We start from the raw sequence: 18,146 nt of genomic DNA, 5'->3' as shown, positions 1-18,146 counted from the left end.
ACACCACAAGCCTCAAGGGCTGGCAGAACAGAGTTGGAGGAGGTGTATCTGCCCCAATTGAAGCTGTTCAGTCATCTTCACACACAGAATAGGGACTGGTAGAGAATCCCCACTCTTTCTCATGCTCTCTTTCTCCCTCCCTGTCTCTCTCTCTCTCTCTCTCTCTCTCTCTCCCACACACATACACACACACACACACACACTCACAGAAAAGCAAGAGTGATCAAACGCGACTGTGATGTCTTAATTAAGAAGTACTAACAGGCTTGATTAAAAGGAGAGAATGAAAGGATCCGTCAATGAAAGGAGCAATTCCCTTATCAGCTAACAGCAACACAAGTGGATGGTAGAGGAGGGAGAGTAAAGAAAAAGTGAAGGAGGAAAACAGGATGCAACAACAGAACAGAAATATGCAAAGAGAGGAGGAGGAGAACTGAAGCGTGACTGAGTTCGCGCAGCAGTGTGATTGATATGGCTTCAACTTAGTTAAAGTATCTGACAAGCAAAAGTTTAGTGTGATAAAGGCAACACAGGTTTTCATTAGTGACCTCCTGTGTGTTGGTGTGTCCTTAGGATAGAGATATTTTTGTTTGCAGACAGCACTAAGAGAGACATTTGGCTGTCAGAGTAATGCTGCAGCATCTGACCTAAGTTTACTTTTGGGTCACGTTCTCTACCATGGATATGAAAATAAACAAACCAGGCCATTACCAGTGACGGGCGGTTCTCTCACTCTCTTTACCCATACTTCCCGCGCTCCTCTTTCACGTGTCTCTGCACTTTTAAAGGATTCAATTAACCTGAAATGAACTAAGGAATCAAGCAAACAGATATTGCCTGTCTTCCTGTCTCTGCCACATATACAGCAATTCAATCCAGTTCCCTCTTGTTCCGTCTGCTCCCCTCCAGTTATTTCCTGTCTTCCTCTTGCTTAACGCCTTATTTTGTTTGTGCAACACTTTTAGGAAACAAAGTAGCAATGGCAAATATAAGAAATTGTGATAATAATAATAATAATAATAATAATAATAATAATAATAATAATAATAATAATAATAATAATAATAATAATGAAAATCTGTTTCTCAGAGTAATATTTTGCTTGGCAGTACCATTACACTGCACATTGCTGTGGCTCTTAGTAAACATATGCAACAAGCCCAAGACAATAAAACTACAGCCACTGTTCATTAACTTCATAATAAGCATTCCATCAGGGTAATTTGCTGTGCTAATTTTATCACTTTGTGCAATGGGATGATTACAGTAGTTTAAAGAAACCCTTGTCTTAAAAGGCTCATATGCACAATGTGGCAGAGCAGCAACAAAAGAATGAATTTGTAATGACTGGCTTGATTTGGACACCAAGAAGGCTAAGTCATGAATGCTATCAGAAGTTATATCCAAATACAAAATGCTATGAAAAGTGAAGTGCTTTCCCAACCTGAAACCCACCATTGATATTTAGTCACACAAATGAGTGCAAATTAAGTAATTAAAATGTATAAAGATTTATAAGATTAAAAAAATATTTGTATTTTTTATATTATTTTTTTATGGATATTTAACATAAAGTTTATGTAATGGCTTTCTATTCTATTCTGTTCTATTCTATTCTATTCTATTCTAAAAAAAAAACATATGTAAATGAGGAACTATAGAGCTACTATTGATATATATATATATCTTTTTTTTTTGGCTCTGTGGGGAGCTGGAGTATGTCTGATAAATTGCCTAAAGTGATGTCACTTGAGTCAGTGTCAGCTGGGGCTCAGCACCACAAGTTTGAAGACAAAAAAAACAATTGGAGTGTGGAGGTAGACAGAAGTGATCTCATCAGACCTCTGTAGGTCACTCCTCATCTCTGTCTGAGCCTGGCAGATCATGGCTACATTAGCCACTACTAGTATAACACACCTGAATTACTAACTGAACTGTCAGCAGTTGAGTTGCATTGTTGAGATAGAAAAAAAATGTGTTGAGTAAAAAAAGACTATCTATGGCTCTGTTGCATCAATTGTGACTTTCCTAAAACAAAAAAATAGCAAAACAGAATTCATCTGAAATGATACAGAAAACTGAGCCTGACTTTCCTTTACCACAACATTCACTCCTATTAAAGAATTTCAATCAATATTCGACATTTGACATCAGAAACTGAGCATGACAAACAAGCTGCATACTGTAGCAACATGACGGCAATACACTTCTGTTCTGTTCTCTTCTCTTCACAGAGGCAGCAGACACACCTCAGCCCTACTGACAGCCCACAGCCTGTCTCTGTGGTGCTGCATAGCTCAGCACAGCTGTCTGTTGTCCGTTTCTTCTGATCTCTATCTCTTCCTGCTTCACTCCCAGCCTTGTGCCCACTCAGCATGATAGTGATATACACCTCTGCCCGGTCATCTCTTTGAAACTCTGGTCTCGTGGCACAACTCAAAGTATGACAACAAAGCCGCACTTCAAGTAATATGAAGCTCAACTGTAGCCTGTACATCAGTTCATTTAAACGACCAGTCTTTACTTTAAATAGAAATTCACCTCGGGGTGGACAGTAATAGAGATTTGTATATCAGTTCACCTAAGATAGTGTGAATCAACCTTCTTCAGCTTTAAGTTTGTCAACATTACTGATCATTGTTAATCATAAAAATGTTCTCAACCACCAGGCCTTGAGTTACATTAGTAAACAGTCAGAGCTCCCTCTATGGGGCAGTATCTTTAAAGGGACATGCTAAGATTACTTGTCAGCATTTCAGCTGAACACTGGCACCATGTTGACACGCAGCAGATGAATATTAAACCTTGAGAAACAAAGATGCGCTTGAAGCAAAACCTTGCAGAAAAATTTTCCATATGCACTTACACACACACACACACTTACACAATCTTGAGCGTCCCTCCCAGCAGGCACAGTCACACTCAGGCAGATAATTCAGTGTCACAGGGAGCCTTGTCTGTGACCCTCTGGCCCCCTCCAGACAGGGGAAGCAGCTGGACAGGGACCCACGGCTGCCTAGAACTCACTTCCCCTGGGGAACTCTAAGGAGAAGAGTCCCTCTCTGCCTTGGAGAATGACCAGCTGAGCTTCCGCAGCTCAGTATGTGTATTTGCCAATGTCTCTGTGTCCAGGAAGGTCTGAGCAGGATGAACAGGCCTTAGAAATATACAGCAGAACAGAGGGTTATGTGAGAGTAAGCAGGAAGATGATGAAAATATGAAATCACAACCAGCTTAGTTTTTCCCTCAGGTCAGATTTCTGTAAAATTCCCACTTTCACTATACACTACTACATTCTGCTCGAGGCTGTTTAATGACTGAGTGCAGTCTTTCCTGTGTGTGTGCTTCTGTTTGAATTTTACCTGCCGTTCAGAGGTGGAAACTGCATCACTTAAGACTAATTTATTTTTGCATCAGTCTTTTTTTCAGATTTTGGATTTAATTATTTTAGGTAGCTACAAAACAATGACGTGCAGCTAATGCTCTCTTTTCATCCCTCCACACTACTACCACATTACTTCCCCTGTTAAGTCTTTGTCATGCACATGCACTCCTGTAACAGTCCTGTAAGAAACCTAGTTAAATGTATACCATGTTTGGTCTCTCTCACACACGCACGCACATGCAGACGCATGTGCACGCGCACACACACGCATGCGCACACACACGCACGCACACACACACAATGCATTCAGTGGTGAGCAAGGCCCTTACTAAGTGCTTATTAATATTGTATGGTTAAATGGGAAATGTTGACATTTTTTCAATTGCCCTGGCAGCATGATGAAATATTGAACAATGAGAGAGCTTTTGTTTTGCCATATTACTAAAAAAGCATAAACATGAAATTAATAACATCTTAAGGGAATGAAACATGTTTTTACTGAGGTCATAGTTTGTAGATTTAGAGATATCCCTGTTTAAAGCACATGTACAAACATCCTGGAAATATGTGATTTAGGTGCATTTCATAACCAGTTAAACAGTTAAATTCAACTACAAGTCACTATCCCAATACACTGTATGTACTGTTAGTGTTAGATATGATTTGGTCTTTAATTCTGACTTGAAACCTAATTATTTGTTTGTGTTATTACTGAATGAGCACAATCCCCAATGTACACCTTGCATCTCATATTTGCCTCTCCGTGCTCTCTGCCATTAGCATTTCCACAGAGACACAGCTTTACTCGCTGCTCACGCAGTGCTGTTCCTACAGTGCTTCACCGCCACAGCCAGCACACCATAAGCTTCAAATGACAGGACGCTGTCAGTTATAAAACAATAAAATGATGAGGCCTCTATAATTGAAACGTGTTTTATTCAAAAATAACTGGAAACAAAGTAACGTACAGTATAAACAAAGTGCATGAGTCAATCTGAGTCTGAGTCACTCTGAGTTTTTATGATCCGTCTGGTTGGGCTTTCACTGAGGGTCCCAAAACTATGTGGTGGCCAGAGCTGCGTAGGACAAAGGGCAGAACGAAATAATGAGTTAAAACAGAGAAAAGACTCATGTAATGACAAAATAAAGCACTTCCAACCATTATGTACAACACATTATCTCACTTCTTGGACACATTTGCTAATATGGCTTTTAATGATGTGTTTGACTTCATAGAAGATCTTGTTATTTCATCAGCTGTCGTAATAGGGCCTCCAGTGGAGTGTCGCTGTCCAATCAGATGGGCAGAAGGTTGGCTGACCTGTTTCCAGGGTCGTGGTTGCTATGACATCCCGTGACATGACAACACAGCAGAATGGAAAGCTAGACAATATGTTGTCCAGGCTTTGGTCAATCAGACACACTTGCTTTGAACTTCCAACTGACTCACATCTCTGCACTGTGCTTATAATGGCCATACTGGACTGATTAAAAAAAAAAAAAAAAAAAAAAAAAAACCCAAATAAAAAAAACATCATCATATATGGCTTGGCCAGGAGCTCAACACCTAGCATAGTCAGAGCCCATGTATGAGAGACATAACAACACTAGTGCCCTGACTTTTCAAATACTGATTTGAATACTTGACAACACATGTATAGTACACCTTCCCTGTTACCTTTAAGCAAACACGCCCTCGGATGAGGGCATAGGGAACTGGGCCATAACTCCTCGAGTCAGTGGAATTCCTAAGGTTATCCCCTTCTAGCCATACATGGCCTTTTGGAACCTGAAAATATCACAAAACACAAAAAGGGGCAAAAAATGATTATGAAGTAGACTGTTTTACTGCAAAACAAAGGAATCAAATAGAAGGCAACACTCTGAAATTGCAGCACTACTTAACTTTAACTTTAAGTGAGTTAATCTATTATGTAGTGAGAATCTACCTTAACCCCACCCCCTACTCCCAAAGAGTCGGCTCAGCCGTCCCTCCCTCCTCAGCCTATCTTAACGTCAACCTGCCTGTCCCTCTTTAACCCCGCACCGTCTTAGGAGAGGGGTCATGGGTAACGGGCAGGGTCGGGAGGGATTTAGAAGAACTTCAAACGGGGTCATTAGGCTGTTGGCTGAGATCTGCGCCCCTCTTACCCAGGGAGGGCAAAGCTAGAGAGGGGCCTGAGATAGCTGGGCAGGGAGAGAGGGAGAGACAGAGGGAAAGAGAGAGAGAGAGAGAGAGAGAGAGAGAGAGAGAGAGGGAGAAAAGAGGGCTAAGCTGCGGCTAACAGCAGTGTCCAAGGGTCTCCACCGCGGTCCGACCTGCCAGTGGGGCAGTCATCCAAGCGGGCTCTAATTCACAGTGACACCAATTATGATTAATCTCATCACTTTAGAAGAGTAGGCTTGTCAAGGCCCTAATTAAGTGCGCTGTCCCCCCTATATGTGCAGACAGGATCAACAACACATTATATTGTCATAATGGGCATCACAATCCACGAGTCTATTTTTGTGTTGCCTAACTTTTTAACGGCAAAAGTCCTCTAGAGGAAAGCGAATAATATGAATAAAGAAAAAGAATATTGTCCACACTGAGGTGACGTTACATCTTTGCCTCAGCTCATATTCCTTATTCCTATCACCCAGCTCTCTGATTAGAGTTTTCAAACCTACTGTGGGATGCTGCGTTTCATTTCATATTCGATAATTGAGACAGATGACGTGACATAATCATGAGCCAGTGACATGTTGACCTAACATGAGGTAAACAACTCACTAAATAACGACGACACAAATGAATATCATTAAAGGAGTCATCTGAGAACCATATGTCAGCATGCTGGATTCCCACCATTACACCTCATTAACATGGTAACATATGCTGGCTCCCAAGCACAGGAAAAAGAAACACCACCGTTTGTCATCTGTCAAACCAGAATCCCGTTTCTCCTCATCTTCCCCTTAAAAAGACAATTCATCTTCATCACTCACCCTAAAGACGTTGAGGTTTGATTAAGAAATTTCAGGTGTTTATCCAGAATTTGGTAAAATCATTGCTGAATGGACAGCCTAAACACAAAAAAACTTAATTTCTTGATAACAGAATGCTTTTCACAGCCGCTCTTGATCACTTCAGCTCTGTTACAGTCAATCAATCCAATCAACAATGGCAAAAGACGGGGCTTTGATTCTTTGAGTCTCATAAAACAAATAGAAGAACCTAAGCTTGAGTGAAGACAAAAATACCTTAAAGATCAACCAGGCAATGTTTCAGAAAAGTGAGAGAGTGAAGAAGTCTGAAACCTGAACCGCTGTACTGTGGGCAGCATGAGGATAAAAGCTTATGCATACCACCTTGCAAGTCCCAGGTGTGAACAAGGAAAAAAAAAAACATTGTGAGCCACAGGCAAACTTCTGAACAAAAACTACAGCAGTGTAACCAGATAAAGCACTATCCTTGACCGAGTTTCTCAAAATTAAATGCTGTTTCAAAACACGTGTAAATCACCATAAAACCATGAGCCTCACTTGTTTCCCTGCATGCATATCATTATTCTCTTTAAGAGGTTTCTTTGTAGACATGGCGGTGAGGAAATACTTGAGTCATTCGTCACTTTAGCACACAAAAAGTATCAACATGTCTCATTTTGACAGTGGAGCAGATGATGTTTCCAACCACACACACCCCCATAGATCCACGTAGGCCCAACACACGAGTTGTAGTATCTACACAAGGAGTCACTTTAATCTGCCCTGCCGGCAGCTCCTGTTTGATGGATGGCAGAGATCCTGTGGATGTAGGCTGGGTCAACGCAAGGCATTGTGTACCTGTCAGAGATGTGTCAAGATGAGCTGAAACTGGAGCTCTCCTCACTGCGGAGGTGTGTTGTTTAACAGCCACACTATTACAGTGCTCATTATGTTAACATGATTGAGGTGGTGAATTATGTTCTGCTTAAATACATACAGGCTTATAGAATTCATCTTTCACCATATTGCTCTGTCCATCTTTACAGCAAAAAAACAGATCATCTCTCTCTCTCCCTCTGTCTGTCTCTCTCTTTGCTATAATATTAGGGATCAAGTGTCATTGTTTTGACACAATAGCTCAGACACAGAAATGATTCCTAAAAGGTGACAGGGCAATTAGTCTCCTGTTGGATCTCTGAGGGTAGAGAGGACCTGTCTGTCTGTCAGAACAAAAAAAGGAGGTGATGACAGGATCTAACACCGCCTTCCAAAATTCATCTTTACAGGTCCACCCATATTGCCTCACACCATCCTAATAGTCACACGAAAACACATACATTCTCTGGGGGAGGGGGGGTAAAAATTCCCCTAAGGGAACCCCAACATTTATGTGAACAGCGGGTATTTTCTCAGTTATCTCAAATGCTGTTACATAAAGCCAGTGATTTTGCTCCTGGGTGTAAAAAAAATTAACACAAATTTAAAAATAGCTTAGTGACAATCAGCTTTGTGAAGACTTAATGGTTATTTCAAGCTTACCACCTTCTTTGTGAAGCTCATGACTGGAACAGTTTAGGGTAGCAAAACAAAGAATTACAAATACACATGCAGAATATCCCATATTTTTACCACAGCACAACACTTTTTTTTCCAGTGTGGGACAATTCCCTCTGTAAACATCAACCCTCATCATCATCCTTTTCCTGCTGCATTATGAATCCAAACAAAACCCAGGTACATTTGTTCTACTAGTGATGTTGGAGGCTTACTGTACAAATATCACTTTTAGCTTTGCACTACTTTACAGTTTGAAAACAATCATTCGATCTGGTAAAATGAGTAGAACAAATAAGTAAGGTTGCAACCATTTGAAAAATATATGGCTGATATGAACACATTATTGATGTCAGCAATCCCTACTTGACAAATTAAGCAGTTTTACTTTTTCAAACATAAGATGAGATGATTGGTCAATTAATCAATTAGTTGATGGACAGAAAATTAATCAGTAACAATTTTGATGATCAACTAAGCCTGTCTTTTGTTTAATCAAGCAAAAAATTACAAATTTTCTGTTACCAGCTTCTCAAATGTGAGGAGTTGCTGCTTTTTCTTTTTTATACCAGTGTTAACTGAATATCTTTGCATATAGGTCTGTTAGCCAGATAAAAGGGGGATCACACTGTTGCAAAGTCAGGCCTTAAAAATCTGTCAGTCAGAAGACAGAACCTCTGATTCGCACAATCTCTAATACATGTCATACTTATTGTTGGTGTGAAGCATAGACTGTAAAAGAGGGACGTAGCCTCTGTGACATCACCCATAAGTCTCATAGGTCTTTTTAAGCTCAGAGTGGGCTGCCCCGCCAATGACATCTTGGCAGTACCTGCCTCTGCCTCAAGTTGCCATTCAAGGGACTACGGTATTTGTCACTTTGGCATCCCTTTTCAGCCCTGGAGGTTGCCACTTGGTATGAAGCAAATCCCCATGAATGTCATTGAGATTAACTGACTGTAGGAAACTGAAGAAAGATTTACAAAGTGACCTGAAGCACACAGTAGTACATGCCACCAATATGTCACCATAAATTGACTGGTTTAGGTAGCTGTGGGATATAAATAAATAAAAGTGGAGCATCCAAAATGGCAAGAGGTCAATAAGCCTTATCCTACACTTCATGGGAAAGCCCAAATATAGCAGGTCTCCACCTAGTGGCAAGTTTAAAAATGACTTGAACTGAGACTTGAATCCATAACTACATCCTGGGATCATGAAGCCCAATGCAACAATGTCACCTATTACAAGTTCAGTTCCCTGTATGTGGAGGTGAAGCTAACAGAAGAGGAAATCTCTTTATTTCTCATTTCATTTGTTGAATGACACTTACAGGCTTGGCCTTATGCTATGTTTCACTGAACCCATTCAACAGTCTGCCCACAGCCTATAAAATACACAATAAATTCAAAAACATGCAACATAAACGCAACCTCTGGTTTGCAGACGTATGTACACTCTGTCTCTCTTCCTCTCTCTCTCTCTCTCTCACACACACGCACACACCTCCGCCCACCCATCAGTCTGTCCATTCGGCTGGCACTAACTCTAACAGGCTTCAGAGAGATTGCAGGCCTGAGCTGTGGGCGTTGGGGAGAGTAGTAATAGAAAAGCAATGACAGTGGTTTCAGCAGCAGAACCCCTGCTCACTCTCTGGTTTTATCACTGTTCTGAGGAAATATAGGTGTTGTCAAAAGCTGATATTTTGACCAATGACACAAAATGGATGTGTGCGGTCTAAAATGTAAACAACTGTGACAGTCTATAGACTGTGGTACAAACACAAAGAAAACCAAAGACAAACAGAGAGACAGTTTTGCATTAGGCATAGAGATTCTGTTTGTCATTTTAGGGTGAAACAAACTATCAAGTCTTTTGCTGTAAACGCATTATTCATTCATACTTTCACTATATCTTTTTTTTTTCTTCCATAGAGACTCTTTGAGTTGCAGGAAGCAAAACAGTAAAACTGCCACCAGGAACTGTACTTGGTAAAGCAGGTAATCACAGGAAATGTATACAAGCAAAGCAGCTGAAAAGCATTAAACATTCATCAAATATGGGTTTGTATGATGTAACATACTCACATATGTATGGACCTTGAACATATCTGATGGAGCACTTGTGCAGACTTTGTCTCCCTCCAATCCAATTACTCTTTTACAGATGTTCATATTTGGGTCATATGGACTCTTTGCAATGACTATATCACCCCTGAAAACAAAGCATAAACACAAGCACTTAATTTGACACAACTCAGGGTGCATTCACAGAAAATGCTAAATATCTTGAATTAACAATGATGTACTGTGTATCTGTAGGAAATTGCTGACATCCTTTCCTTTACTCATTTGAGAAAAGATTTTTGCCAAACCAAGATTTTCACAAATTTTGCAGTTAATCAAAAATGTAAACTGTGAAATATTACATATACATAAAACATATTCCAACATGGTTACTTTCTCCTTTTTTGCCAGGAATCCACTGACTGGAACTCACTTTTGTATTTTGCAAAGATGACGACTCATCCGCTCAGAGAAGACTATATCATAGTTAACAATGGTAGGTTCCATGGATGGACCAGAGCACTGAAGCAACAAAAAAACCCCAAAAAACAACAAAAACAACAACAAAAAACACAATTATTTCTTCTGCATAAATGGATGAAATTAATTTGAGAAAAAAAATATCAGTCATTAATCAATTCTGTAATATTAAAAAATACCAACCACCACAAATTCTCCAATGTATTCGAAGGCACAATGTGCAATGCAGCCATACTGAACTGTGTAGCCCACAAACCCCAAGGTCTTCCCCAGCGCACGGCGGAACATCTCCACCTACAGCAAAAAACACAACCATAAGTTATGGCATAATGTAAAATGTGTATAGCTATCAATTGCTTTATATATACAGTGGTGAGAAAATGATTCAGTGTCTGATACGTTTATGGTAGGCTTATGTCCTTTACAGGATTTCTAAAAACAAAAGCTGTTTGGGGTTTAATTTTTAAAAGTGTGGACAAGGTTGTCACAGTTGGCCTACTGCTAAAATGGCACATTCCCTGGTGTTTCATTCTCAGAGGCTGAGCAGCCAGTTCACACCAGAAAACTGCCCTGAACTTTGATCCAGTGTAGGATGGACCAATCAACACCTTGTGCTGAGGTGATGGACAAACACAGAAGCTGTGACACATCCAGCCAAGCAGCTCCGCAACGTCTGCAGCTAGTCCCTGACACTGTGCTGCCTCCACTACCACCACAATCATTAGAACAGTTATCAACTTCTGTCAGCACCATAGAAACACAAAGACAACCCAGCGCCCAACCTCTCGCCCTGCAAACACTGTCACACAAACACACACAAGGACTATCCGTGTGTCTTCTGAGCAAACATCCCAGCCACACTCAGGTTATTGACTTTTACTCAAGCTGCAACCTGTTGGATGGACAGAAGAAAGTAAGTCAATCTTTGTACACAACCATGCAGGGTGCGTACGCAGGTGCACCTGCACACGCACACGTGCACGCACCCACGCACGCAAGCACACACACACACACACACACACACAGAACTGTATATTTAGAAAAGAATAGATACAACTTGGCTTAGAGGTTAGTATGTACTTCAAACATTTTTGGTTCAGGGCGCTGTCCTGCCAGTCCACCACAGGGTAAAGAAATCTTTTTCTCTGTCTCCCCCATTCCTTCTGTCTCTTTCCCTATTTCTCTCTCCATGTCTTCTCTCCCTCCCAGGGTATTATTAACCAAAGCAAGCAGAGCGGAAACCAAAGCCCCAAATCCTCAGAGCTCTGGGAATGACTTCCCAAAGATGGACATGGATTAGACCCCCAATTTCTCCCTTGCCCCCCTTCTCCCCAGGTCCCCAACAGACCGGGTGTCAGGTGGCTCTCCCAAGCCCTGCCAAAGGTGTTACCCCTAATCCCATTACCCCCCTCCACTCTTCTCACACACACACACACAAACAGACGCACAATGCTCTCTCATTCATGCCAACTATATTCCACCTATTAAACCCTCTATCTATTCTTTCATCCCTAGCATGGTTTGTCTCTTTGGCCCATTCGACATCCTCTCTGATCCAAAAAAGACCAACTCTATCCTTTTGCCTCCCTGTGTGCTGCTACTCCGCTCTTCCCTCTGTTCTATGATCACCCCTGGCAACCCTCATGCTTTTTGCCGCCACTGCGAATGACAGCACTCGAGCAGGTGAAGGGGGACATATATACTCTCAGCACAGTGCCCAAATGAAGTGCCCCTTTCCAGTCGCAGCCTGCTCCTGTCTCTTGTTCCGTTCCACAGGAATTATAAACTCAATCCTCCCTCAGCTGGTACAGTAACACCTCTGGCCCTATAATTCCTCTGTTGGGAAGCAAGTGGTCTAAAGGTTAATGTGAATCTCAGGTCTGTACTACGGCAACATATTCTATTCGTCTCGCTCTCCATTTCCTCCGCCAGTATCTCTGTCATTGCGGTACTGTAATGCACTCTCAGACATGATCTCACATGTGCTCTTCCTTCTGCTAGGCTGGGGATCAGGAATCTTTGCTAGCACTCATTCGCAAAGCACAGTGGACAGCCTCCCGTACAGCTGCCCTCATATCTCTCTTTCAGCCCCCCCACCCACCCACCCCCATTCCAGTGTGCATTCATCATAGGTAGGGATTAAGGGACTTTGCATAACAAGATCACACGGCCAGTGACTGATATCAAGAGAGTCCATATGCAGCCGCCTGGTTTTCTGAGGCACCCTCTGTCATTGATAGTGTGTCTGTGTGTGTGCATGTGGTGTGATGTGGCGTGAATGTGCACAGACAATAGCATTACCTATGTGTTTCATAAAAAGGGTATATGTGAGCTGCAGTGACTCCTTTGGGATTCAGAATGAGGTGGACATCCACAGAGACCTCTGATTGGATCTCTATTACCTCTAATTCTCCCGACCAAAGAGTCAGGCAACCCACACTATCGCTTGGCCCTAATACCCAGCACATGTGTGTGTTGGGGGTTACCAACATTAATTGAATGCTGTATTACAGCTGTAAATTAACACAAAGTCCCTCTGTTAATCCAGGATTACACGCTAAACATGTTCATGGGAAAACAAAGAAAGTCAGTGCAGCCCTCTCTGCTGAACCATCTGTGGCCACCAGCCTCCCGTGGTCACAGCACAGCGCTACAGTGGCGAAAAGAAGGGATCTCAAATGAATAGGTGCCGATGGAAACACCTCATTGTGTGTTTAACTCTGCGATCCTCTTACTGGGGTTGCTCAGCCCACTCAGGGCAGAGCAATTACAAGTAAATGAATTGAAAAAAAAAAACACAAACAAAAAACTTTTTTTTTTTCTTTGCAATATCAAGTATGAGCATAAAGTGCAGCAGTACTGGAGATGCCCATCATTGTGTCCACCCAGCTGTCAAAAGCGTTTTAAGTGAACAATTTGAGACCCTGCAACAATACAACGTGAAGAAGGTGTAATTCCGTCATCTGCACTGACATAAATAAAGAGGCTACCTGAATGTCGCTATGACTGACACATCCACAAGAAAATGTAAAGAGTCTCTCAAAAACTCAGAAGCATTTGGCAAATTGTAATTGTTCTTTCATAGGAGTAAAAGCGATGCTTCTTCAGGGTAGAAACAATGAAATGACCTTGGCAATACTCAAGGAAATTGTCTTATCATCAAAGACTGGTGGCAAATACATCAACACAATGACATGTCTTAAAGTTTGAGACTTAAAGATAACTAGTGTATCATTAAGGTCATTAATTCAACAAAAAAATATGTTCACTATAATTTACACACGGGGAAAAACTTGCACACAGTTCCACTAAGTTTGGCTAATTCAAAACAATCTGATCATTGTCACTGATGTATTTCAAAGGAAAGAGGAACAGCGAGCAAAAAATAAATTAAACAAATAATAAAGCAAAGCAAACAACACCGTCAAAACTGATCCCTAATTAAATACACATTATTGAAGCCATAAGGAAATATTCAAAAAGGAATTACTGCCACTGGTCTCAAGAGATTTGAACCTGCCATTGGCTGAGTAGTGTTAATTGATATACATGGCCAGTCTATTAGAACCACAAAGAGAATTTCAATCCAAACAGCACACAAGGGCCTTGCAGTAGACTCCTTACACAACTAAATTAGGAAAACATGGGCTGAGAGAGAGCTGGGCAACAGGGGGGCTAAGAGGCTTACAAGTCCCTTGTCAGATATTCTTCTTCTCCCTAAGGATCCCAGATGGAAGGGAGTCTGGAGGTGCAGGCAGCACCAGAGAAGGGACGAATCCCACCTCTGATGTCTTCCTCTGAGCAGCAGAAGGCAGAGGAGGGTGGGGCATTAGTCCTGTTGCGCAGAGCTTGATTTGATCTTAATGTGAGCTATAAAGAGGAGGAGGTTTGGCAACCAGGGGGGTCTGTTTCAACTATCAGTCCAATCAGAGATAATCCTGCTGATTTAGACGCAGACACCTGGCTGGACGGAGAGTGACAGATGTAAAAGTCTCAGTCACAGAGTATGATGTCTAGCCCCCATCTCTTCTAGGTCTGCCTTCTATCAGAGGATTAATTGAAGAGACTGATCTCCATATTGCTCTTTTCATTGTTGCTCACGGCAACACAGCCGTGAAACAGCTGAGTGAGGTTACTATTTGAGGAGCTGAGGGTTTAAACCTACAATCAATGGGTCAGGCAGTGCAAATAATAGCCAAGTGATATGAATACAACTGCTATGAATTGAAAGGAAGTGTGGGTTGACAGAGTCCCCAGCCAATTACACTGAATGGAAAAATCAGCAACTAAGTCTTATTGTATTGACCACAAGCAAATGCGTGCTGCTGGCCTGGTGCTGAAAGAGCTGAGAGATCTTATCTGGTGTTGTATCATATTCACAAAGGAGTTGGTGTTTTGCTCTGACCAGCTTATGACAAAGCCTGATATATACCTCAGCAGAAAAGCCAACCTACGATTTTTAAGAATGTGATTTCCTTTAATTCTAAATGAGTATGCTTGTGGTATTTTTTTCATAGTCTATTTTTCTCCTATCCCATAGGTCAAGATAAATATAGCTTGCTGTATTTCAACAGGAAAAAATCTCAGGAAACCAAAATAAAGCTATTCAAACAATATGAGATGATAAATCTATGGAAAAAGTCAAATCTTTAGACTAAATTAGCTGTGTACAAAACCCATCCTCTGCTTATTGTACTTGCACCCTTAGAATATTACTTTCCTTTCAACGCTAACAAAACAAATATAGTGCATGTTGATGATAATCTTGCCTCCTCCAGACACAAGCGGTCAACTGCTTCTCGGAGTTCTTCCCTGATGGCAGAATCAGACTGAAGGAACCAAAACAGTCTGACCAGGAAAGATCTGACATGTTATGACTGCTGCCATTATATAGCTCAATCAGATACAGCTACTGAAAGAACTGACAAAAACACTGTAGCAAAAACATGAACAGATGACACGTCGAAAATGGAGAAAATTACGTTATTTTTTTACAATTAGGCTGCCGTGTTTACACTGCCACACACTGTATTGTGCTACAGAACCCAAGGGTTCAATTGGGATTTACCAGCATTAAGAATTAGGTGACTGGCACTGTGCAGAGGAGTTTCCACATTGGTGTATGGGCATCCTGCACGTTGCACTGCTGAACCAGGCTCTCCTCCGTCTGAGATGCAGGTCAGTCAGTGCATCTTATTTGTCTCATATAAGCTTTCTACAATGCCCAGTGTTGTCAGTCATGATATATTCCCTTGGTCCCCTGTCAGCACATATAAATCTCAACAGTGCTGTCAAAACAGCAGGACTGCCTCTGCTAAGAGCATTTGTAAAGTGAGCAGTTGGGCGATTGCTTCCTCTGGAGCCTAACAGTATCCTGTGATCTTGTGCTGCCTCTGGCCTCTCTCTGCCACACAAAGCTTTTTCACAGCTGTCTTAAGGATTATACTGATCACTCATCAGTTAACCAGTATTAATAGTGGACATTACACAGTACAAAAGAAACTGGCCTTTCCCCTACCAGTGGTTCACCTAATCTGACAGAACATTCAGAGCTCTCGAATATGGATACGTCAATAGGCCTTTTTCATTGCAGACATTTTGACTTCTCATAGTAGGAAAAACACTCTATGTGACATTAAAGTGTCCCATCGCAGTGTGACAGTGAGCCATCATGCACAATACTAGGACCCTGTAACCAAAGCAGCTTAATGGAATTTATCCATCATGAATTTTATTATTAACACCTGTGCTTCTCCTTGCGTGACATGTCAAAATGTAGAAAGTGGAAAAAGGTCCATTAGCTGCTGAGCACAGTGCTGCATTACTTTTCACATTTTAGTCCTGGACCTCATGTATGAGCTCTTTTAGTTTTTGTTAATGTTGGAGACCTCAGCGTGCAGAAGAGTAATCGCAACGTGCTCAGTTATTATGAATAGATTCTGCTGTTACAATACTTGATTGTGTGTTGTAAAATAGACTCATATTGTATTTGAATGCCAATTCGATATTTTAGATAATATCAATCATATTTTCTAGATATTAACGTGTATTCTGGACCACTCTGAGTTAAAATGATATCAAACATTAGATAAATGTCATATTGCACTTAAATCCAACTTTCTTGATGATGGTAAAATCTAGGATATTTTTGTTGTGTTTAAAAATACAAAAACAATCAAAATGCAAGAGATAGTCATATAATATATAATATTTTATATACATATATTGGGCCTCAAAAGCTCAAGTTTACTACTATGTTTCAGGGAAAAAAGTCTTACCAGTAATAGGAATGTATTTCAAATTAGAAGATGCCAGTGGGTCATTATCAGGTTACTCAGGTGGATTGGTGTGGAGCAGGTATTAGCAGGAACAATCTGTGTTGGTGTTATCAGCTTTAAGAGTAGTGCTCATTGGTCTGTGACCATTACTCAAAACTTTCAAAGTGTGAGTGACATTCAGAAGAAGCTGATGCTCACCACTTCTATCTGTCCACAGCTATCCTTGAGCTGCAGTTGTTTCCCTCTGTATGTCTGTAACGCTCTGCATGTTTCTCCCGCACCTTTACACCTGCTGAGCCCTCTGAACTGAATGTGACTGGGGAAGTGATGCACAGGGATTCGCAGTGACACTCACTGTCAGCTTAAAATGACTACAGTGCTTTAGGCTTGGGCGATATCCAAAATGTGATATCTCAATATAGTCCAGCAGTGCTGCCACTAAACAGCAGTTCAAAGTTTTATTTGTAACATAACATGGTGACAATGTACAGTAAGCAAAACAATGAATTGAGGCTCAATCTCGGCAGCAGGTTAGACTGTGCAAAACTGCAAAAAAAAAAAAAATATCGCATATGGTGGGAGATAACACGTTATTCAATATCATCAAGGCCTACCCAAGCATACAGTGCATATAACCATGAATACACATAAAGTAGTTTACAGAGAGCTGCTACCATGTTCCCAGGCACATGAAGCTGCTCTCTGTTATGATGCACTTTTACAAATGCAATCCATGGCCTATTTATTACATTACATTACATCAGACCGACCATAACATAAGGATGTAAGTTGGAAGACAGATTCTGACTGATTGATTTAGTCTTTCTTTTTATAGGCCATTGATACGCTATACGCTCTTGCAGAACAGTACTTTGTAGCCAGCAACAACAAGCATTTCTGCTCTGTTTTAACTTTTAGAATTTACAAAGTGGATCCTAAAAAACAGCTCAGTTTCTGGCAATACGGCTGCTTTACATATAAGGAGGAATTATGTCACTCATTTAGATGTTGCTGTGTGTTTTAAAACACTGACACTATACTCCTTGTTACACACAGTTTTAATCAGGTTTCAAAAGTTCTGTGACACATACGCCATTACCAAGTGAACCAATTTAGTCTGATTCTTGCTTTTTGAATATATTTTCCAAAACAATATTCTGTAATGTTATGCTATGAAATAACAAGGTCACAGCCGCAGCAAGCAGGAGTCACAAGAAGTCATTAGGCATTTTATAGCTTCTGGTTAATGCCAAGCACACACACACACACACTCACGGTTTTTGTTTGAAGCACAGAAATATTCCATGCAACAGCAGCTTATAGCAGCGGAGCTGTACTCACCTATGAATGTGTGATTCAATGCTCTGACCATGCACTTCACAGAACAAATTGAACTTCCCTTTGACAGCTTCCGGA

General features: G+C 41.1%; 1 protein-coding gene across 2 annotated transcripts; it reads right to left on the bottom strand.

Annotated features, from left to right (window-relative positions):
• Positions 1-4,310: 4,310 nt before the first annotated feature.
• Positions 4,311-18,136, bottom strand: immp1l (inner mitochondrial membrane peptidase subunit 1). Of its 2 annotated transcripts, none has more exons than XM_022745104.1 (6): positions 18,072-18,136; positions 10,636-10,746; positions 10,406-10,494; positions 9,994-10,120; positions 5,064-5,174; positions 4,311-4,461 (listed from the first exon to the last, which is right to left on the bottom strand). In XM_022745104.1, the coding sequence occupies exons 2-6, from the start codon at positions 10,738-10,740 to the stop codon at positions 4,375-4,377; spliced, it is 519 nt and encodes a 172-aa protein (XP_022600825.1). In that variant the 5' UTR covers positions 10,741-10,746; positions 18,072-18,136; the 3' UTR covers positions 4,311-4,374. The 2 variants fall into 2 exon arrangements, with proteins under 2 accessions (XP_022600825.1, XP_022600835.1); XM_022745114.1 differs by lacking the exon at positions 18,072-18,136 and adding an exon at positions 18,006-18,040.
• Positions 18,137-18,146: the final 10 nt, after the last annotated feature.

Source organism: Seriola dumerili, unplaced genomic scaffold (genome assembly GCF_002260705.1).
Source record: "Seriola dumerili isolate Sdu_G_001 unplaced genomic scaffold, Sdu_1.0 BDQW01000003.1, whole genome shotgun sequence".
NCBI classification, from domain to species: Eukaryota; Metazoa; Chordata; class Actinopteri; order Carangiformes; family Carangidae; genus Seriola; species Seriola dumerili.
This window is presented reverse-complemented; position numbering and strand designations above follow the sequence as displayed.